General features: G+C 36.3%; 3 protein-coding genes and 1 pseudogene across 4 annotated transcripts; 1 reads left to right on the plus strand and 3 right to left on the minus strand.

Moving 5' to 3' along the window:
- Positions 1 to 5,015: 5,015 nt before the first annotated feature.
- On the minus strand, positions 5,016 to 6,507 carry LOC148297482 (uncharacterized; annotated as a pseudogene).
- A 1,183-nt stretch (positions 6,508 to 7,690) lies between these two features.
- LOC110772186 (gamma-secretase subunit APH1-like protein) lies at positions 7,691 to 12,426 on the plus strand. Its single transcript, XM_021976596.2, has 6 exons — positions 7,691 to 7,946; positions 8,339 to 8,494; positions 9,459 to 9,544; positions 10,197 to 10,322; positions 10,609 to 10,736; positions 11,873 to 12,426. Exons 1-6 carry the CDS (start codon positions 7,834 to 7,836, stop codon positions 12,011 to 12,013), a joined length of 750 nt encoding a protein of 249 aa, XP_021832288.1. The 5' UTR covers positions 7,691 to 7,833; the 3' UTR covers positions 12,014 to 12,426.
- A 374-nt stretch (positions 12,427 to 12,800) lies between these two features.
- Positions 12,801 to 17,561, minus strand: LOC110772185 (S-adenosyl-L-methionine-dependent methyltransferases superfamily protein). 2 transcript variants are annotated; one of them, XM_021976595.2, is made up of 8 exons: positions 17,360 to 17,561; positions 16,208 to 16,376; positions 15,946 to 16,008; positions 15,290 to 15,356; positions 15,025 to 15,125; positions 14,420 to 14,464; positions 13,412 to 13,879; positions 12,801 to 13,282 (listed from the first exon to the last, which is right to left on the minus strand). In XM_021976595.2, exons 2-8 carry the CDS (start codon positions 16,340 to 16,342, stop codon positions 13,112 to 13,114), a joined length of 1,050 nt encoding a protein of 349 aa, XP_021832287.1. In that variant the 5' UTR covers positions 16,343 to 16,376; positions 17,360 to 17,561; the 3' UTR covers positions 12,801 to 13,111. The 2 variants fall into 2 exon arrangements, with proteins under 2 accessions (XP_021832287.1, XP_021832286.1); XM_021976594.2 differs by having other exon boundaries at positions 16,208 to 16,389.
- Positions 17,562 to 19,238: 1,677 nt separating this feature from the next.
- Positions 19,239 to 21,162, minus strand: LOC110772192 (uncharacterized). The gene has a single exon (XM_021976607.2). It carries the CDS (start codon positions 20,870 to 20,872, stop codon positions 19,499 to 19,501), a length of 1,374 nt encoding a protein of 457 aa, XP_021832299.2. The 5' UTR covers positions 20,873 to 21,162; the 3' UTR covers positions 19,239 to 19,498.
- Positions 21,163 to 22,581: the final 1,419 nt, after the last annotated feature.

Consider the following 22,581-nt stretch of genomic DNA (forward strand, 5'->3'; position numbering starts at 1 on the left):
TGTGACTTGGATACCCATATCCGTCTATGAACGTGCTCATAGCGGATCTTGAGTTTGTGTACAAGGGGTCGTATCTTGGAGTCTTGTAGACCGTCAGTACCTGCACGTAGGGAGGCTACAAAGGCTTTAGGACAGCGTCTTTGACGTGCTTCACCGTACCAAACTCACCTTCTTACTTATTATTTATTTTCCTTTTACTTACCTATTATTTTGTTTTCTTCAATTTCGTTATACCTTAAAAGCTTTCCTATTTATTTATATGTTATTTATAATATAATATTTTTTTGTGTTTGGCTTTACGGAAAAGGAAAACTATATTTTTTATATTTTTTATAACAGCAAGCGCACCAAACTATGTTGGATAACGCAGCTGCAGTCGATCATTATACATTGTAACTAGTAATGACTCATTAAGTTATGAAAACTCTTTTGACCTGCATGTTAAATAAGTGTTTAGTTTATCTTTGAACTTTGATTTTGTAGTGAACACAAGAAGTAGAGACTAATCCGAGAAAAGCAAATGATGATAAGTGGGTACAAGATATGCTTAACTGTAAGTTTCATTGATTGGTTTAGTGATCGGGTAAGTGGTGTCACAAATTTTATTAATCAATCCATATACAAGATGCATATTAACTTGTAGCAGTACAATTTGTAATTAACACTTGTGGTATTAGGTCGCTAGTGAAATGAACCAAGAAAATAGTGATATTGGAGACACTTTGAGTTGGCTAGCACAAGAACCGTGTATGGGAGTTCTAAAATATGTTGCTTATGTCGTTAATGGCTGCTAGTCCCACACCAAAGCACGTGATGATAAAAGAATTGTCCAAAACAGTGGGGGTTTGCTTAGTGGCTAGTACAATGTAAGTATCGAGTGCAAAAGATAAAAATTCAGTCGTTTCAAATATGACCTTTTATGGTGTTATCGAAGAAATTTGGGAGCTTAATTATCATCAGTTTCGATTGCCTTTATTTAAGTGTGCATGGGTTGAGAATTCAAAGGGTATCACACATGATGAGGAGCTTGGATTTATTTTAGTCAATCTTATTAGGAGAGGACATAGAAATGATGAGTTTGTTATAGCCACTCAAGTGAAGCAAGTATTTTATATCGATGACTCAAAAAAGGTAGGTTGGTCGGTTATACGTGAAGTTCCAAATACTTTTTACGCATATAATGAAGAGCTAGGAGACACCCTATTAGAACATAAGTTCTTTCCCAATTATTTTCAAATTAATAGTCATAGTTGAATTTTAATCTCATTAACTAAACTAAATGAAGCATAAGGAAAAATAGTAGATCACTGGTCTCGTGAGGGAGATGTCTTTTCTTTTGGAGTTGTAGTGCTAGAATTGATGAAAGGCAACAAGCAAGATAAACATGCAGATATAGATGTGGCTAGGGATACTTTATAGTATCTCAAGGACAATAAGGGCTGGTTTGGGGTTGCTTAACTTAAAAAATAAGTAGCTTTGAAAAAAAGTTTTGGGGATTTGGGTGTTTGGTAAAACAAATCCAAGCTGCTTATTTAATAAGTTGCTGTCATTCAAAGCTGAAAAACAGAAGCAGGTGGGGAGCTGCTTCTGAAAACTGCTGCGAGGAGAAGCATGCGGAGGTTTAAATGAAAATTTCAAATTGCCCATATTGCCCTTATTTGTTTCACACAATTACATGTTATATCCTCATCATCCCGAGTTCGAACCTCCCAAGTGTCGTTCCTCTTGGATTTTCTGGATTGCTCGCCTCATCCTCTTTGTGCAACTTGCTCCTCTTCCTCAATCCGTCAAAGCTACCATCTCAACCCAAAACCCCACCAACCCACCTCCCTATTTTACATACCTAGAATATCTTCTTCCCCTCCAACTAAAAAAAACCTCAACCTTAGCTCCACAGTTTATCATCTCTACGGCAACAAAAAATTCAACACCCAGATTACCAACCAATTATCTCCTTCAGCAAAAGAAAATCAAACCCCCAAGAGGTGGGCATGTAGAAGAAAAGACGAAGAAATTTAAATAAATAAAAGGGGGGGGGGGGGGGGGGGTTGGGGGTTGCTGGGAAGGTAGAAGTAAAGAGGAAGAAATTAAAAAAAACATGGGAAGGGAAGAAGTCTTGGAAGGAAGAAGAAAAGAGAAAGGAGGAGAACAGGAAAGGTAAAAAGGTTGAGAGATGGGGGGCCTGGGAAGGAAGAGGAAGAAAATAAAAAAACTAGGAAGGGAGGAAGAAGAAAGAAAGGAAGTGAAGAGGAAGAAACAAATAAAAATGAGAAAAAAGAAAAAAGAAAGGTGTCGGCTGCTTTTGAATTTTTTTTAATTTTTTTTTATTTGTTAACTTAAATTATACATTTATTTATTTATTTTTTAAAACTTTTATCATCCTACCCTTTTTCGTCATTATACACTCTCACAGCACTTCCATATAAAAGTTTACCAAACACTTTGACACTGTTTTCCATACTCACAGCACTTTTACAAATACATATTACCAAACACTTAGCTGCTTCATTTTACAGCTGTTTATTTTTGCAGCACAGCAGAAGCAGTTTTTTTTAAAAGCACAGCAATACCAAACTAAGCCTAAAAGCGATCCTAAAAAGCTGGTAAATATCTACTTTGTTGTATATATTATTTAGAACTAAACTAGTAAAATAAATAGAAAGAATTATTGATACAATGCATTGTTGGAAATGAATTTCAGAAATCAAAGTTGGAGAAGTTGGTAGATGGGGAAATAAAAAATGAGTATGCACCGACAAAGCTTTGCGGATAACAATGATAATTAAAAGGTGTCTCGCAGTTAACCCTCAGGAGTGCCCCACCTACTTAGAAATTTTAAAAGAATTTGATTAAGGAGATATTGTGTTGCTTTTTATATATCTTTGACTTTGAGTGGGTTATGTTTTGCCTCTCAAGACTAAGACTGTTTGGTATACTACTTTTTGAATTTATCGACAATTATATATTAATTAATTAAAATATTTTGGACCAATGAAATGTGTTGCTGCTATTGTATAGATGTTTTTCGAGCTTTTTACTTTTGTGCCTAAATTACCCGTGCCCCGCTAGATTATCAAACTTATGCATCTTCTCTTGTTTCTTTCTTTTAAATCATTATTTCTTCTGCATTGGCAAATTGGCAATGGCAAACCACTAGATTCATTTTCTTCTACATCACCAATCCACTACCACTCCTACCACTGGATATTATTGGTTTCATATTCTAGTCAATACTACTACTTGTATTATTGATAACAATATTGGCCTTGCCGTTGCCGCCAACTTCTTCGCAGCTTACCGATGACTTTTTGGGCTCATTTTACTTGTGGTCGATGTCTTTATGGGCTTCGCAGCTTAAGTCGTATGCAATAGAGGTTCTAATAAACATTCAAGGAAAAATAAAATAGGTGCTGCTCAATTTACTTAGGAAAAAAGTAACAAATTGCAAGCCCGCAGCAACAACAATTGCAAAGGAACTCCTCAAGTACAATTGGCTTCTTTAAGTGATTCCATGAAATAAAATTTCAAAATAAATCATTTAAGTAGCACCGTGCAAAATTTTACAAGAAGACATGTATGTTATACCATTCCAGAACCTATAAATAGGAGGTCTTGTATAGCTCACATTTTAGTGAAAACTTATTTCTCAAACAAAAAGACACGCTCCTACTTAAAACCAGAAACTTAACCATACACCATCTCAAACAATCGTGAAAACAACCTAACAAAGACACAGCTGCTTTCAAACATACCTAGCTACAACATCTCTTTTGTTTCCAATAATAGAAATATAATTTCAAAGTGCTTTTTATTTCCTAATCAGAGAACAAACGTAGCAATTCAATATCTTATTCCACTTTCCCCTTTAGTTTAGGTTCCCAAAAACCAAACAGCACAATGATTTTTTTACATAAACATTTTGATGAACAATTGACATATATTCAAAGTTCAAAAGAAAGAGAAAACAAATGAACACATTTGAACTAAAGCCAAATTGAAAAAAGTCATTCGAAACCCTAAATCTACATAACTAACTAAAGCCAAATTGGACCCTAATAACCTGGGAGAATGAAAATCAACACAGAATAAGAAAACATTCAAAATTAAAAGTTAAAATTACTCATTAATGTGTGAAAGACTAAAGGCATGAAGGCTAATAGACAAATTATTAAGCAAGAACTTCATGAGCTAAACACTAAAATTAAAAATTAAGATAAAAAAAAGCTTACCTTTTCTTAGGGTTTCTCCAAATTGAACAAACTCAAAGTCAAACAACAAGATAAATAGGGTTTTTCATTGATTTGGTATGGGCGGTTTAGGGTTTTTCATTGATTCGGTCTAGAAACGAGATAAGGAGTGAGGATGCGGAAAAGAGAGTGTCGGAAGGTCAAATGTGGCTGTGATTTTGATAGGTTAAGTTTGTGGTAACCACATTTTGGGCACGTGCTATGATGGCTTGGAGCTTATGACTTTCATCACGGTGAAGCATGTTCATGGATAATCAAACTTGAACCAAGGCATAGGTTTCGAAGGACATGCTCTCATAATTATGTGCTTGACATGGCTTTCGAAGGCCTTTGAGAAAAATGGGTTGGGCATGGTTTTGTTGAAGTACCTCCTCTGAGCATGACGTTGGCTAGCTGCATACATAGTGGCTTTTAGCAATACTTGGCATGTGCTTGGGGACTCACATTTCCTGTGCTTGGAATTTGGCTTTGCTTTGCATAGGTTCCTCAGGCCATCTCCAAGAGTGGGCTACACAAAGGGCGGATTCCTAAAATGAGAGCCACATGTGGCCCTTTGGCTAGCCCGAGCTAAATATTTGGATGAGGCCAGTTGATGTCACCTAGCCGTTACGTGATGTCAACTAGCAGTTTCTTTTTTTTTGGTATGAATACCTACCTCATTCTTACATAATTTCTCACAATATCTTCATCATTTTACATATTATCATTCCTTAATTTCATAATTTTACATAATTTCTCACATTGTTTTACAAACTGTCCTTCATCTTTTTCCATTTAAATTTATTTTTAAGTTGTTTTAAGAACAAGACAAAGACTTGAACATGACAATGTATTGTCAATTATTATTAGTTGCAAACACAAAAGACTAGCTAATAATGTCATAAGGCCGCTCATCATTCGAGTGCTCGTATGTGCAACAAGATCCTTTTGTAGGTTGTTGTTTGCGGTACGAGAATGTATTGACCTATGACGACACATGTATTCCTCTATGGGGATCCTACCAATTCTTGGATCTCGAGGCAAATTAGACTCATCATATATTCTAGCAAGAGCTTTCCTTGACCTATTTGGGTCAACCTCATCATCGTCGGAATCTCCACAAATGTAGTCATCCTATTCATCCTCCACAATCATGTTGTGCAATATAATGCACGACATCACACTAATGATTAACCATTGTGCTTGTAGAATACCAAATGCCTTTTGAACGTCCTTCCGGTAAGCCTCTTCCTTCTCAGAAAAATACTTATCTTGTTCATTCACAGGTTGTGGAATTGCTTGGACAAGTGTTGTCCACTTTGGGTAAATACCATTAGCAAGATAATAACCCATGTTGTGCTGAAGACCATTGATGTAGTAGTGTAGTTGTGGTGATTCACCCTCCGTTAGGGCATCGAAGAGGGGTGAGCACCCTAGTACGATGAGGTCATTTTGAGGTCATGGGATCCCAAAGAAATCATGCCGAATCCAGGTGCCATAAGAGGCCACGGCCTCCAAACAATAGTTTGCTTTCTAGATCTTTCGCTGAAGCTACCCTACCATCTAGTTGGACAATTCTTCCACAGCCAATGCATGCAGTCCAGCGAGCCCATCATGTCGGGAAATCCCCGATCTTCAACTTTGCATAGAAGACGATCCATATCCTCTGTATTTGGTGCTCGGAGGTACGTATCTTTGTAGATATGAACAATTGTACGAAAAAATTGAGCAAGGTTTTCAAGGGACGAAGTCTTAGACATACCAAATATGTCATCCATCGCATCAGCTGAAGATGCATATGCCATCATTCGAAGTGTGGCAGTTACCCTTTGGTGGGTCGAGAAATTGGGTTGGCCTGCATTATTCACCCTCTAACAAAGAAAAGGTTGACTGCTTGGACATCATGTAGCAAACGCTCGAAACGTGACGTCTTATCCGGAATCAGCGTTTGAAATCATCTTATGTGTACACTGCATTAGGATTGAATTAGTTATTCATTAGTGTTTGGTGCACAATCTCTCATTGTCGAGGTCGACCAAAAACAGAGCCACCCCACTAGGGTTGTTGGGACGTTTCCTCACACACCCAAGATGCGGTGGTTGCCGCCATAAGGTCGTTTTTGCGCCTTTGAGTATCATCTTCTTCATTCTTCTCCATCAGTTGGCATCTCCCCTCCTCCCATTGGTCTTCCAATTCCGAATTGAAAGAGGAACCCCAGTTGGAATCCATTGCATAATTGAATTGGAATGAAAAATTATACAAATTGAATAGAGGAATTGGAGAGGAATCAGATGAAGGTGTGAGATATGAAACCCAAAACATCCTTTTATTGATATTTGAAGATGAAGATAAGATGTGCCACATGGATAAAAATCCAATCAAAAATATGGAGGGCTAATTAGGTACCGAAACGTGGCTCTCGAAAATCCTATTTGAAAAATTGTTGGGATTTTACATCATGATAGGATGTGCCACGTGGAGAAAAAATCTAATCAGAAATCTATAGGGCTAATCACGTGCCAACACTTGGATGTCAAAAATCCTATCCCAAAATTTTTTTCTCTTGTAAAATGTATTTTAAATAGGATATAAATAGTAGTTTAATTAAATTAACTAATAAATTTACATTTAACTATTAAAATATTAAATTTAGCCCTTTGCTGTTGGAGACAGTTAAAATGTAGCATGACAATATTCCTTACAAAATTATTTTTTAGAGGACTAAATATAGTCCTTCCCACTTGGAGATGGCCTCATGTGACCATGTCTTAGTACAACCGTCCTTTATATTAGGCTTTTAATGAACTTGGGTTGCTTAAAATATTTTGGGTATCAACACATATTTATGCTAAAATGGTGATGTTGACAAAAGTTAAATGGACTTGGAGCAAACTTTTAGCAAATCACAACTTTGTGTCTAATATTGCGACATTTTAAAGATGAGGTGCCAAATTAACAAAAGGTATATTTTATTTATTTATGAGAAGCGTACAAACTTGAAGGGCGTAAAATGCAATTTCCCTATTATTTGCACTCCTTCAAGGGCAATGTGTGTAAATATAACTCAAATATTATTTTTTATAAGGCGATATTCTAAACTATTCTAATTTAAAGGAAATCGAACTCAAATAAAGTGTTTTTCCCTCACCAACTAACCTATTACATATGTGAAATTGAGTCCTTGAGTGATTGCCAATATCATTTTATTATTTAAAAGAAGTCTCTTTATCAACTATAATACACATTTTAACATCCAAAAGCGCTTCCCAAAAAGCACTTATGAGTGCTTTTCCAAAAAGCATTTTGAATTCTTAATAAATATTTTAATCGTGCTTCTAATAAAAGCGCTTATGATGAGGAGAAATACTTCTTATAAAAGCAACTTCCAAATACTTTTCGAAGCAGCACTTCAATATCTAATAAAAATCTCAACATGCTTCAAATAAAAAGTGCTTTTAAGCAGGCTCAAATTCACCACTTAATTTTAAATAAACATAAATATGCCAGGAGAAGGTGAACTCCTAGAACCCGAAATGAAATGTGCAATGCTCTGAAATAGATGAATTGAGAGTCGAGTCTACTGAGTAAAGCCTCCCCGAACAAGTCAATGACGATAGCAGCAGGGATCGGGTACGCCTTGCTAGCGCTAGGCCCGTCTCTCTCCCTCTTCGTCTCTGTCATCTCCAAAAAACCCTTCTTGGTTCTCACCGTACTTTCAAGGTAAGCTATTCACATATTTTCTCCCATCTCTCTCTCTCTCCAAAAGCCCTCCTTCTTGGTGTATTTCCTTTTAGGGAAAATTTTCCTTATTGGGTTCTTACAGTTCTGTAATTTTGGACATTGAAACTTGTCATTTAAGCTTATGTTGTAGTTGTGATAATAATTAAGGTCAGGTTTATGATAGAAAATGTAGTTTGTGATATGTTAAGTGTTTTTGAAATTCTGGGTGACATTAAAAAAGAATGACTTACCAAATTGGAAGGTCAAATTTAGTTATTTGGAAAGGGTTTCCACTAAAACAAAGGGCCTTGTTCACATTTTGTTGTTGGTTTATGGTGAAGACCATGTAATATGAGCTCATAATATTGCTTGTTGTCTAATTGTGTATGTAGCACATTGTTATGGCTCATGAGTCTCATCGTGTTGTCGGGAATATGGAGGGCATTTCTGCCTCTCAAATCATCGACATGGTGGCCCTATGGCATTCTCATATTCACATCGGTTGCGTTTCAAGAAGGGCTTCGGGTTCTTTTCTGGAGAGTCTACAAGTAAGTTGATTTCTTGGTACTTCATTCTTGTTTTCTTGTCTAATTATTCGATGTAGTTAATATGATTTATAGCTCTCTCTTATGAGGGAAGGGAAGGCTAAGGCATGATAAAAGTTGGGGTAGATTTAGTATGAAACATTTTACACATATTTCCGCCTGAGTAGAGGATAATTTGTGGAGTAGCAAATAGTTTTTAGTATTCTCTGTGGAACACTCTTGAGAAGAGTTTTCTCACTGGTGAAATTAGTGTGGTTTTAGAATTAGACAGTGTTCAAAGAACTATCAGGTTGTATTAGTAAAGGTGTAATATGTAGCTGTGATCTGAAATTCTTATGTAAGGCGTAATTATGGAAAGTTCGGATCCTTGGTTTTTGTTTGTTTGAATGACATGAGCATGGTATCTTCTAGGTATATATACTTCAACGCTCTGCTGTGTTGTTTTTGCTTGTAATAATAATAAATAAATAAAAACAGTCTTACTCTTGCAATATCTACATTGCTCTGCAATATTCTTCTTCCTCATCAGTGCCCTAGCTTTATTGAGCCTGCTGTTGATTTCAACTTCTTAATAATCACCAGACTAGGTGGTGTCCTTTTCTTAAATGTTTTACACACTTCTGAGTTTTCAAATACCAAAAATCTTACAGTTTTCTGCATGCACATAAGCGGTAGCATTATTTTATATTTGTTTTAATCTTAAATGACTTGATAGAGATCCATCAATTTTCTCTCTTAAATTTAAAAAGTTTGCTGCCATTTGTGGAATCTCACAACAACTTTTTTATTTATTTGGATGTTTATGTTCTCTATTTAAGAATCTGCTGTTCCCCTTTGGAACTTAATGTAATCATTTTTGCCCCTCTACTTTGTTATATATGCGATGATGCATGTTATCTTGAGAATTTAGATATTGTTAATGGTTAATAAAGGTATATAACATCTTTTTTTTTGCATGTTATTTTAGGAGGTTGGAAGATACATTGGATGCTTTTGCTGATAGGGTCTCTAAACCACGCCTATATCTGACTGATAAGATGCAAATTGCTCTGGGTGAGCTTTGCGAGGTTCTTAGACTTGGATTCATCATATATTAAATGTTCTACTATTAACTTCCATATAGCAAGTTTTTTCTGCAGTTCAGCTTTTTCATTATTGTCATCTCAATTCCAAAATTTTGGGGCTCAGAAGAAGCTACTAAGAAAGAATTACTTTTTTTATGAAAGATATAGCTTCTGCCCCCATCATTGGTACCCTTTCTCAATGGTTTAAGAAACTGCTGTTTTGTTCTAGCAATTGCGTGTTTCTATTAATGTTGCAATTGATGAGAATGCTTCACGTACAGCATCATGTGTTTTAAAAAGAAGGGAGGGCGGCTGATAGGTGGTTCTCCCTTTAGATCTTTGTGATTGAGTGATCTATTTTGAGTTGTTTATGGTTTATCATCACCCTATAAGGTTTTTGTTGTTCTAAGCTGTTTTTCTGATTGTTTTCATTCTGGATGCCAACTGTCAGTGGTACTTCAAGTGTTATAGCAATCAAAGTTTTGACCCTTCTTGTTTATCTGTGATCTGTATGAAAAGTAGCATGTTTTCCCTTCCCACCTTTCCTTGCCAACTATTGTTGGCGACTCACAAAATTTTGATTACCTTTTGTTTGTCCCAACTAGACTTATTGTTGACCTGATATTATTTCAACCATGCAGCTGGAGGTTTGGGTCATGGAGTGGCACATGCTGTGTTTTTCTGTATCAGCCTCTTAACACCAGCATTTGGTCCAGGAACTTTTTTTGTTGACAGATGCTCGAAGATTCCATTTTTTCTTCTTTCTGGTTAGTCAAGCCTTACAGTTGCTTCCATACATTTATTTTTTGGTTGTATGAATTAATTTCTTGAGCATGCTTGTAAATAGGTGCTAGTGAGGTTTTATAATTTCTCGAGCATGGTTGTATGCATTTAGTTGCTACCTGTAAAATCAGAACAAGCAAGGGAAGAGTGGAAGGGAATTTTCTGACACTTTTGCAACAGTAATTTGGTAGTTGGCTGGTGTTTAGATTAGAAAATTTCATTTATTCTCTTAACTTTATTTGTCTGACAATTTTGTCTTGTACTTTACAGCACTTCTTGCCCTTGCATTTGTCACAATTCATACTTTTTCTATGGTCATCGCATTCAATGGATATGCAGAAGGGAATAAGGTGGACCAGCTTTTTGTTCCTATCATTCATCTTGTTGCAGGGATGGTGGTAAGTCTCTCTAATCTCACATATTCAACGAAAACAGACACACACAGATACACTCTCTTCACAGTGGCAGTGCTTTTGCACTTTGTATAACTGTATACTTGACGGTCCCATCGATGAACCTTGAATTTGGAAGGGGTGGGAATATAAAGACATGATGGCATAGGGGTTTTAATATAATTTAACTTAGTAGTTCTGGAGTTGCTGTACACTCCAGGGGGTTCGTTCAATTTCAAACCTTAAAAATCTTAAGTGAAAAATATTGGTGGTTAAATATATAAAAATGTCCTAATGATTGTTACTCCCTTTTGAGAATGAATTATGGGCACAAACATGCGACATGGTAAATAAAAAAACATGTTCACTGAAAAGCAAGGGTAAATTTCCAATCTAGGACATGAGATGGCAGCACATACACATACTTATTATGTAAGGGATACAGATTTAGCAACTAATATACGTTATGTAAGATTCAAGGTATGCTAACGCGTGGTTTTTTTATAAGATGAAAACTCCACACTTGACTTGACAGTAAAAATGTAGAAAAGTTTTCAAAAGAGATTGAAAAGTTTTCATAAGTATATAGAAATTATGTGTAGGGACATGTGCAGACAATAATTGAAGTATCCAACTCTGTCAACAAAAAAAATGTTTAAATGTGATGTGTACAGTGACAGTCATGTGTCTGATGCATTTCCGAGGTCTGTCCAATGTGTCTCTGCATCCAACAATCATTGGATGTGTGAGGTAAGTGTCTATGCAAGCCTATGAGGCATAGTCATGATCATGAGATGGTCATGAGATGGCCACTCAACTTATCTTAACTAAGGCTTATCCTTTTTTTCCCCGGTAAACAACTAAGGCTTGTTCGTTGTTCCTGCTTTGAAAAGATAAATAAACAAAAACCAAGCCGTCTCTGCTAATTATGGAAAAACAAAGCCTCTTAGAATGTTGATTTTTTTCCTTTTGCTTTTGTTGCAATTAGCTTAAAGTAGAGTTTGAAATAGTTTAACGAGTTTTTTTTAAGAATTATTTACTTCCACATATCTTTTGGTTATATATTGCACAGTTTTTAATATTAGTGTTTCAGAAATTAATGCTAGAATAGCCACATTGACTTTTTGCCTTCAAATTTTCAGACACTAGTTAATTTTGCATCTGGGGGTTGTTTCATCGGCATTCCTCTCCTGTACTTCATCGCCATCTTGACCTTATTGCATTGCGGGAAGATGGTGTGGAGAAGGTTAACGGAGAACCGAGGCAGACAGGGTTCTATGTAGAATCCAGTGACTTGAGTTACTCGTTTCTAATTACTGATGTCCAGTTCCCTCGCCCTGTATCTTTTTTTGGCAATTCCATTGCCATGTGGTCTTTTAGTCCAAAAGGTCAAGAGCTTCTGCAGCCTGAAGAAATGTTTGTTTTCGTTATGAGGCCAGTTCATTTCCAGCAAAAGGACAAGATGTTATCCTGATTCTCAGGGATAGATGTTATACCTTGTGTTAAACTGACAAAGGACTTTAGCATCTTAGGAGGCAAACTCTATGTACCTTTTGGGCTTCTATAAGGTTTTTAGCTTTCACAGACCCCATAGAAGCATTATTAAGAAAAAGACGTTCGTGTATCGTACATCGTTGCCCTTGATAGAACCTTTTAATATATAGATATGACAACCATGGTTTATGGTTGCTGGAAATTATTGTCAAGTAGTTCCTCTGTATGCTTATGCAAATAGAACTATAGAAGTAATTTTGTCATCTGTGTTTTTCACTATCAAATTTGTGTGGAACATATTACTTTGTACCATAGTATGGAAAACATATGTATATGTGCATGCATGGGTTAATGAATTTTGTAAAAACATATGTTTATATTAAGGTCATTATGATTTAGCGCAAATGAACTCCCAAATTATCTTTTACCATTTTCCTTAACTAAGGGAAAACCACTTCTAAGAATTCACTTCAGTAAATTTACAACCTGCAATGAACCCCCAAGCAAAACACAAAATCTTCTTTAACAATATTGAACTGCAAAGTGGCCATAAAGATAATCTTTCTACACCAAAGGGGAAAGCTAATAAAATTTTAAAAAAATATGATCTAGCATTCAAATTACAAAATGTTATGATTTACAACATATTAAGGAATAAATGCCACCAAATAAAAAAAAAAAAAAATAATAAAAAAAAGAAGAAGAAGAAGAAGAAGAAGAAAAGATTAGCCGTTTGTCGACTAATCCTTACATTTTTGACTTAATTATTACTAACACAAAAACAAGGAGCTTTTGTTTATAATACAAATAGAAATAATGTTGAATGACATTCCATATTGAGTTCTAGGGGTCGGTTTTTGACAACTTCTGTACTTTCAGTTTTAGTTTCACTTGAGAAAAAATTTCCATACATCTCTATCAGACATCTCCTTCACTAAATGGGCTCCAAAAATGCCTTCTTCATCTACCAGGCTTTTCAAGTGCCGAGCTCCGCCGTTGGAGCCAACGTAATTCTTTTTCATGGCCAAGTACAGCACTCCATATGGGGGCCTCAAACACTGATAATTTCACAGTATAAATATTTGAAAATTGAAATTCAGTTTGCTCATGAGAAAAGTAGGAAGCATGAATAAACATATTGTTGTAACGCCTTCAAATAAGATGATGAAAGGGGCCAAGGCACTAACCTTTTTTATGAGTCCGTAGAACTTCTTCAATGAGGTCAACGAATATGGGATCTCTGTCATCAGGATAATATCATATCCACCTCCTTGTTCTGTCTCGCTAGCCCTCTCCCATGCCCGGCTTCCTGAAAGCTTCCTCGATCGCCTTGAAGAAGATTCTTGTGCCAAGATGCTACCATCTTGGCTGCTACATCCATCCATAAAATCCTCCTCAGAGAAGCTTAGATGCATTCCTGTCGTCGCTTCAAACCCATCATTCCTCACAACAGACAAGACAGTGGGAAGTTCTTCCCAGTCACCAGCATAAAAGTGCACTGACTGGGTCAGAGTTTGTCTTGATGGAGTCAGGGGGCTCTCTGGCTGTCGGCTCTGCTTGTCTCGAGCCTGCTCAAGATTGGCAAGGACATTTGGTATAGTTGTACATCTTATAGTTTCTGCATTGACGTCTTGAAAGTGCACAGTGGAAGCTCCCTATAAAGCAATGAGTCACATTAGATGAACATTCTAAATCAACTTCTTTGAATATCTTCCAAGCACCAAAAGTAAGCCCTGCATTTCTTACATAATTGTTGATGAACTTCTCTGTTACCCATATTTTCCTTCTCTTTTATTTTTTGGGTATGGTTGTTTCACATATTTGGCAGGCAATTATTAGACCTTGAATGGACTGGGCACAATGCTGTACCCACTCATATATAATCCAGTTCAAACATTGATCCAAATAATACACCAACACTTGCATATATGAGCAATTTAAATCACAAACATTTCCTGTCAACAAAATGCATAATATACTTTCTACAGGAATATTAAGTCAATCAAACAAAATATTAAGGGTTATATAGCAAGTGAATATTACTTAAAAAAAGGTCAGTGCCAAATTCACAAAAATGCACTGGTTATTAAGGAAAAAGAAAGATATCAGGATAGAGTGAAAATGAAAAAGAATGGAACAAACCAGCACAATTGCATAAAAAAACAAACAGCAAGGCCTTTATTATTGATGCATACCTTCAGGCATGCAAAAATCCCTGGAAGGCCATAGTTGCAACCTAGCTGTAAGAATCAGCAAATAGAAAGATTAAACCACCAATCAGCCAGTAACTAATTAACAAAAGGAAACTTAGCAATGGAGCAACACAAGAGTGATAAAGCTTGTTACAACCACAAATTTGCAGGAAGTGACCATGTGAAGGTTTCTCAACCAATGCGACTAAAATAGAGTTCAGAAAACATTTAGTTACACAATCCTGAAATTTACCCAAGGAAAACTAGAGGACATTTCTGCGAGCATGCTTGGATCTAACATTATTTTTTAGATGTGGTATCTTTGTAGAGAAAAAATTACAAATTTTTCAAGCCCCTCCAAGAAAACATGAGAAACAGATGATTACTCTAAGTAATACACCACACAAGATAAGGCAGAAAATAACCACTCTATTACAAAAAGTAAGTCATTGGTAATATGATATCTAATAAATCACGAGTACAAAGAGAACCTGAGTGGAATTAAATCAAATATCAAACAATGATCACACCACTTGGAGCAAAAAAGTGAAAAGTCAATAAGTCATAAACAATATTGAATTGAAGCATGAAAAAGCAAGATATTATACCTCAACCACCCTTTTTCCTCGAAAGCTCAGTTGCCCATCTCGAATCTCATGTTTAAGGACATTAACAAGATCAATGGAGCTATCCCAAGATTTCAGATGCCCTGCACATTAAATGAATTTCCAGTTTTAAACTCACATCAAGCAAACTGATTATCCTTAGGATCTAAGGAAACTACTCTAGTAACATTATCATGTGACTAAGTACTGCCAAATTACACTGAAAGCTTCACTTTAAGTATTGGAATGCCATATACAGTGTGCCTACCATCTGGTTTTGAGGATATCATTTCTGAACTATTGAAGCCGATGATATCAGAAACACTAACTCTTCCCTGTTAAAGATTAAGAAAGGCATCAGTCAAGCTTATCAAAATATTTTTAAACAATAATAGTGCAAACCAATATGAAAAAACTGTCATGACAATGAAATCCATCAAGATCAAGACATTAATATTTCCACAAAGGTAATACAAGCTACATGCCAAAAGCCATTTAATCAAATCCATATACCTCCAGTTTAAAAGAAAACATATAATTCTTTTTTTAAATAGCACGACACATGGGAAAATCAAAGATATTTCGTAACAAAACAAAAGAGACTTATAGAAGAGACCATGAAACATAGAAAAGGTGTAAAGATCACTTTACACATAACAGAAATCTCTTATTTCAACATTATATTAGGGCAACACCTCATAAATCAAAGTCTTGATACATAAGAACAATGCTAATAAACAACCGAGCCATGAAGGACCAGCTGCGTATTAGATTACAATCCATAGATTGACCACTAGCAATGTTTTTATTTTTATTTTTTTATAATCAATAATCAATTTCAGACTGCAACTGATCTTCCATAAAGGCATGTACAAAACAATGCTTTTACAACATGCCAAAACAAATAGTAGAACAAAGATGTACCTTGAACACATTGAGTCCTTGCAATTCAATATTCTCGCCCGCATACTTATATGGGTGAGCTGTCTGCAGTATATAAAGAGACAGTGTTAGAAAATTAATACAACTTGTTAACCTCCCCTCCCTCTTGCAACAAAAGCTCCAACCTATAGACCACTCCTGTTGCTGAACAAACCCTTGATATGAAATGATTAAGTTTATCTTTATCGGGTCACACATGCAGAATTAAGATCACAAATGGTTGAAGATGTGGATAGGATTATACCTTTGAAGGGACAATCTCAACAGCTGGTGAAGGGAGATGTGGCTCTCTCTCAGAAATGGAAGACATGCTATGACTTCCTTTTTCATGAGGCACCAAGCCAGGCAAACACTGTGCAAGCAATGATGGTGCACGCATTGTACCCTGATGTCTGGAAGACAGTTCTCTGGATCTGGAAACAAAACCTTGCAATTATCAATACATCAAATTAGTCTATGATGCATTCGTCAAAACCTTGCAAAACTGACACTAAACCAATTCTTTCATGCTTTTTTATTTTTCTTGTCCAACTTAGACCACCCGCTAACGACAAATTGTGTGAAACAAGTTTAACACTGGATACATTTTAAGGACAGTGGGTTCAGAATACTGAGGAGCTGTTAAGGAAATTGTATTGTTAACAGACTAGCAATTGAAATACAACAAGGAAATAAGAAGTCAAGCAATTAGTACCTGAACATTACAAATGATACACACAATAAAACTACCAACGACCAATGTTAACTGATACATAATACCAATGATTATTTAAATCCACCCTATAGGTTGCCCTTTCCATAGGCTCCAGCCCAACTGCGTGGTGAAACCAGTTCTAATACTGGTTTATAGGAACCAGTTCTTGTACTACTTGATAGGAACCCACGGAAAGAACTTTGCCCTTACAAAACCGGCTTGTGAGAGAGGGGTGTTCCATGGTTCATATATTGTACCAAAATGTTCTATTGTTCCAATGTGGTATATTGGGAGCCTAACATATGGAGATAAATTCAGAACAAGGAAGACTATACATTCAATCGGGAAAAACCAACATCTTCAAGAGAAATTCAATTACCAAACAAATTGGTCAATCACCTCCAACAAGAACCAACAAAGGAAAGGCAATTCTATTACTTGCATTCACTAACCAATTCAGCAAAACAAAGAAAATAAAAACCAATGACAAAATTAAGAATAAATTGAATAATTATAAAAAACAAATACCCAAAACAAAGAATGGTAAAAAAAATTGAACTAAATTGACCTCTGCAGAAAATTAAGCCAAACCCATAGCACCAATTACATCCATAAGCAGAAAAAAAAGAAAAAGAAATCAAATCCCATGTGCGATTGCATTAGAAACATCAGAATTGAGAGAAAAAGACAGAGCAAGAATACCTGCAGTCCTTTACAGCAGAGACAAATATACCAAATTTAGCAGAGAAATTCAGCACGAGAATCTGAATCCGAGGCAAACCCTTTTTAAATCAGAATACCAAATATAAAAAACGAAGATCAAAGCTCTGCAATTTCAGAGAAAAGAGGCAGAAGTGGTTCTGATCAAAGTCAAAAAGCCAACACCAAAGAAGAACAACAGCCTTCAGAGAAGCTTCGGTTTCAGACCCGAACTGTAAAACAGACTGAATTCCCTAAACTACCACTGGCACTTGACTGTAATTTCGGGGACGACCACTGTGACTGGGGTTGGGTTTAGTGTCATTTTGCAAATGTTACAAAATGCAAGGGTAATTTTGGAAACGAAGTCCTCGTGGAATTGACGGAAGTAACTGGGAGGAGGAATGGGAGGCATATCTGGTCAGTTTTGTCGTGTTTCGTTCCCGCGTGCGTAGAACGGAGTGTTCGTCAACTTGGGCCACATGGTTGACGCGTGTACGTGGCAGGTAGGTGATAAAAATTGTTCCTCATAGTGAAATTGGTGAATGCTAGTGTTTGGCTGCTTGGAAAATAATCCATAATTACGTGCACGACTAGGACTTGGATAAGATTCTGAATCAGAACGGAATGAGTTATGAACTTGGGATTTATTCAAGTATTAGAAAGAGAAATACCACTAAATATGTGTCGAATCCTCATCAAATTTGTTTGTGCAAGGGCTTGGAAGCCATTTAAAAAACATCCATGGTGAACTACTAGTGGAGACCCTTCAATTTGCTATGTAATTTTGTTAGTTTGATTCTTTTTTATGGACTTGTTCAATTTTTTCCAGGCACTCGTGGATCTAAGAATTTATTAGCAGATGTGTAATTTTGGCCATAATTTAAAAGTTAAAAAAAAAAACAAGCACATTGCTCATAAACACAGCAGTGCAGTTGACTGACTCCGTTTAGGCTTTTCATCAAAAACCTATAGTGAACCTCCCAAGTTGAGCAGATGTGCAATATGTAGCACCTATAATGACCTTTTCGGCGAGGGGAGGTGTAGCTGCATTTATTTGCGCCTTAATAGGTCCGCAACTGCATCCAAGTTTCTCTCATTGATTGATTGATGAGTGGTTAGTAATCTTATTCATACGTTCAATCATGTTTTTTTTTTCTCTCTACAATTTAGTAAAACATCTATTTATGTTTTTACCCTCTACCTTTTCTGCTTTTTTATTGTAACATCCATCGTCATGCTACGAAGAGCTTTGTTCTTACAAAGTTTTTCAAAACCATCATTGTTTTCATGTGATTCACAAGCTGTGTTTGTGGGCACCATATCTTCTGGGACTGTTCTACCCACTTTCAATTCAAAGTCTGGATTGAATGGTATTATCTTGATCCAATTCATCTGACTCACATAGTCACCGTCACCAAGCACGATAATTTGGTAGATTGAAGCAGCACACCGAGTCTTGTCTTCAAGGTAGGAGAACCTAAGATCAAGAAATGTTCCTTCTCCGGCCGTAATCGTTTGAAAATGTCCATATCCAGCGCACCATCTACATCTGCATTCTCAACACTGTGGCCATCAGTTGGCACGCTCGCAAACCGCACACTAAGGACATTTTGTTCACCTAAAAATACGGCATGTTACCAAATAGGTTTTTTTATATTTTATTTTTATAGTTCAACAATTACTACGTACCTTCCATTGTCTTATTATTTGATTGGCAAGTGATGTGAACTACAGCTCTATGTCTGCTGAATTAGTCTTGTTAGTTGTTCATGTGCATAAGGTGACTTTATTTGAGTGCTGCTGAGGTTCAAGGCAGGCCATGATTTGTTCTGTGTGGATAACGTGAAGCCTGTCATTTTATGCTCACAATTTAGAAATACTTGTTGTCTGTATACATTTATCAATTTTTCTCTGTACATTGGACGCACATGAATCCTGCCTGCAACAAAACGAAAGGAAACATGAAGAAATAAAGTGAACAACAAGTCCATGAAATAGTAAGACAGTGGCATCCAGAGCCAAATTTAAGCTCGTAAGAACCTAGATATCTGCTAAAAGATTGACCAATCTTGTTATCATTCTCCAGATTTTACTTTATGCCCCGGCCCTCTGCTCAATGAGAGACGCTCGACGATCCAACTAACGGAGAGACAGATGCAGTGAGAAGTCATCTTTATCAAATTCTGAATCAACTCCCTCATGCCCGTCAAACTCATCAAGGCCCAAGAACATCTCAATTGGAAGTTCTTTTGAAGCAGAACCTTCTTCTACGGGAGCTTTAACCATACCGACTGGTCTTTCAACATGAGCTTTTATATCTTTGAGTTCTGCAGTATCATCTTTCATGTTTAAAGGTACAATTTTCGCAGAAGTTTTGGTTGCCCTGCTCAACCTTGAAGGCAAAGTATTGGTCCTGCGTGCACCCTTGTTGTATCTTTGTTTTAATTCCATTATCTTTGATGCTGCTGATCCTGAGCTGAACACTAGCCTTCTCCTCTGCCCTTCTTTGAGATCTATGTTCCTATCATGGTGGCTTAATTGAACTGAATCTGGTGGACTTCCAAAAGTTGTTATACTTGCATCCTTCCGCGGCGACATGGAAAAGTAGTTCCAAGTTGCTTCAGAATTCCAATCGATTTTCTGTTCGTATGGCCAGAAAAGTGGTTCATCAGTATTTAGATCTAAGCAATCTGCAGCTTCAGAAGCATGTTCTGATGAAAAATCACATCCTGATGTTTCACTTTGTGCTCCACTACTAAAATTACATGACTGAAATTCATGACCCCAATTACTCTTGTAAGATGGACTTGGAAAATCTGACGGAAAATAATCCAACTTTGGATCTGCACCTGGTATCAATTTGTTATCCTCTCCATCAAGATTCAATAAAGATACGCGAAAACCTATCCTCTCGAAATCTAGACTCTGAGAAGAATCAGATTTTGTGCTAAGAGGAGTTGAAGAGGTTACAGAGAAACCTCTTGCATTTGCATCACTTTTAGCTGAACTAAGTAGCCAAGTAACTATCTTTTCATCCTTCATATCTTCCTCTAAATTATTGTCTTCATCTCGAGAAGCTTTCCGCATAGGCAAATTAGATGCCTCTTCCATAGGATTTTCTCTTGTCAGCAATGACAACCAAGAAGGTAACAACAGCTCATTTGAGTGAAATGAATCAGACCACCTATACTCTCTAAAAAAGGCAGAAGGTGATGAACAATCTGTAGACAACCACATCGACTCTCTGTCATTACCAAACTGTTCGTATAGATCAAGATCTTCTTCTGATGGTTGGCAAAAAGCAGCTGCAGCCGCATCCTTCTTGCTGCTTTCGCATAGACGAGGACCTGCCTTCGTCAAGCGTATTCTAATGGGTGCACTTTTAGCACCATTTGATCTTGGTCTGAGATACTCATCTTCTCTTTGGTTTGAGACATTCATCTTCTTCACTGGTGACAAAGAGGAAACCCTCTTCATAGTATCACAATATCTATCTGTTCCATTGAATTTCATTTCATTGAAGTTTCAGCAATGATCACTGTCACATTAAGATATCACAATAAAGGACTGGACACAAAAAGGAAAATTAAACAAGAGTGGAGGAAAGATGAGGGAAAGTTCAAGGAAGCCTACTAAGACCAGCAATCACAGAAGACTTCCAAACAGACCAACAAATGTAAATCATATATATATATGTAGAATATGAATTGATCATAAATTAATCAATATGATATAAAGATAGAAGAAAGTAAAGTCTTCAACTCTCAGAGCATTTGAATTTGTAAATTATACACACCCACATAGACCAGCAGCCTGCAAAGTCTGTAGGTACACCAAGTCCAAAGGTTGAAGAAATTGAATATCTAATATATATAAACATAGAATGTCAAAACCAAAATCCAACTACTTTTGGATGATGAGAATAGAATAGGTCAACAAGAAGGCTCCAATTGAATTAAATATTGGGTGCAATCAATCACCAATGTAACTACACAAAAAAGCAACTCTTATGCAGAAAATATTCAAACATATAGAGACCAGTATATGCTTAATGTGTTCCAGCCAACAGTGAATCAAATTATAAATTTACCATTGAACGTAAAAAAAAGCTTCCGAAAACGAAAAGCCAGAAAACCCAACAGCCAGAATTGACAGAAGTACTTATTTTCAATGGCATGTAATTAGGAATATCGCTATAAACAGGGCCAACGTTGAGATTTTGAAGGCCTAGGACGATGCCGAAAATAGATCCTATATATTTATAGATGCACTCAACAAAAATAATTTTATTTTTATTTGCGTGTGTATAGAGTATTTAAAAAATGGAACCTTTTATAAATATATAAAAAGTTTAGATATCAACCAAAATATCGTTTTCTGTATATAAGAAAGGATTGAAGACAAACACAAAAAACAAAAAAACAAAAAAACTGAAGTAACATCTACAATGCTGGGATTCGAACCTTGGTTAGAGTGGAATTGACCTCATATAAAAAAATAAAAAAAAAATGAGATAAAACCAAGAATTGGTACCTTTCGGCTCTTCAAGCAAAGAAACTGAGATAAAACCAAGTTCAGAAACTCAAAAGCTAGAAAGTTGGAGGAATTTGAGAGATAGGAGGCTTGGGAGTTTTGAGAAGCCAACCAAGGAGTCTGAGAAATGACAAATATAAGACGTTAACAATTGTTGTTGCAGGCTTGGAGCAGAAAATGTTACGTGTTCGTTTCTTGTCTGTGTACACTAAAAACAGAGGAAGGGAGGTTGGGGCGTTCATTCTCACACTTTCAGTTAGGAAAGTCTACGTAATTTCATGAGTTAACTGTATTTTACAACGTGAGGTTTGGGGTATTATCAAAATGACCCGTCGGGTTTCCATTTCCGTACATTCTGCTATGCTCAATTTTCTAAATCATGGGACCTCTAAATCTGAAGGGGTAAAATGTAGTAAAACCTAATTTTATTTTAGTGCTTTTCAAAGTTATCTCTCAGTTGGTTTAAGTGATCATGTGCTTGATGATCTAACAGTACATGGTTACCAATTAGGCTCATATGTACACAAAATTCTACGATACATCAATATATGTGACATTAAGCACAAGCATCAACTTTCGTGTAGCGTTTTTAGTCCAGTTAAATTTTTTGTAATTTAGTGTCAGTAGCTTAATAATTTAGATTCTTGTGTAAATATATAGAATCATGCATTTTATAAGCATGGTCGAGA

This window comes from Prunus avium, chromosome 1, assembly GCF_965620075.1.
Source record: "Prunus avium chromosome 1, drPruAviu1.hap1.1, whole genome shotgun sequence".
NCBI lineage: Eukaryota > Viridiplantae > Streptophyta > Magnoliopsida > Rosales > Rosaceae > Prunus > Prunus avium.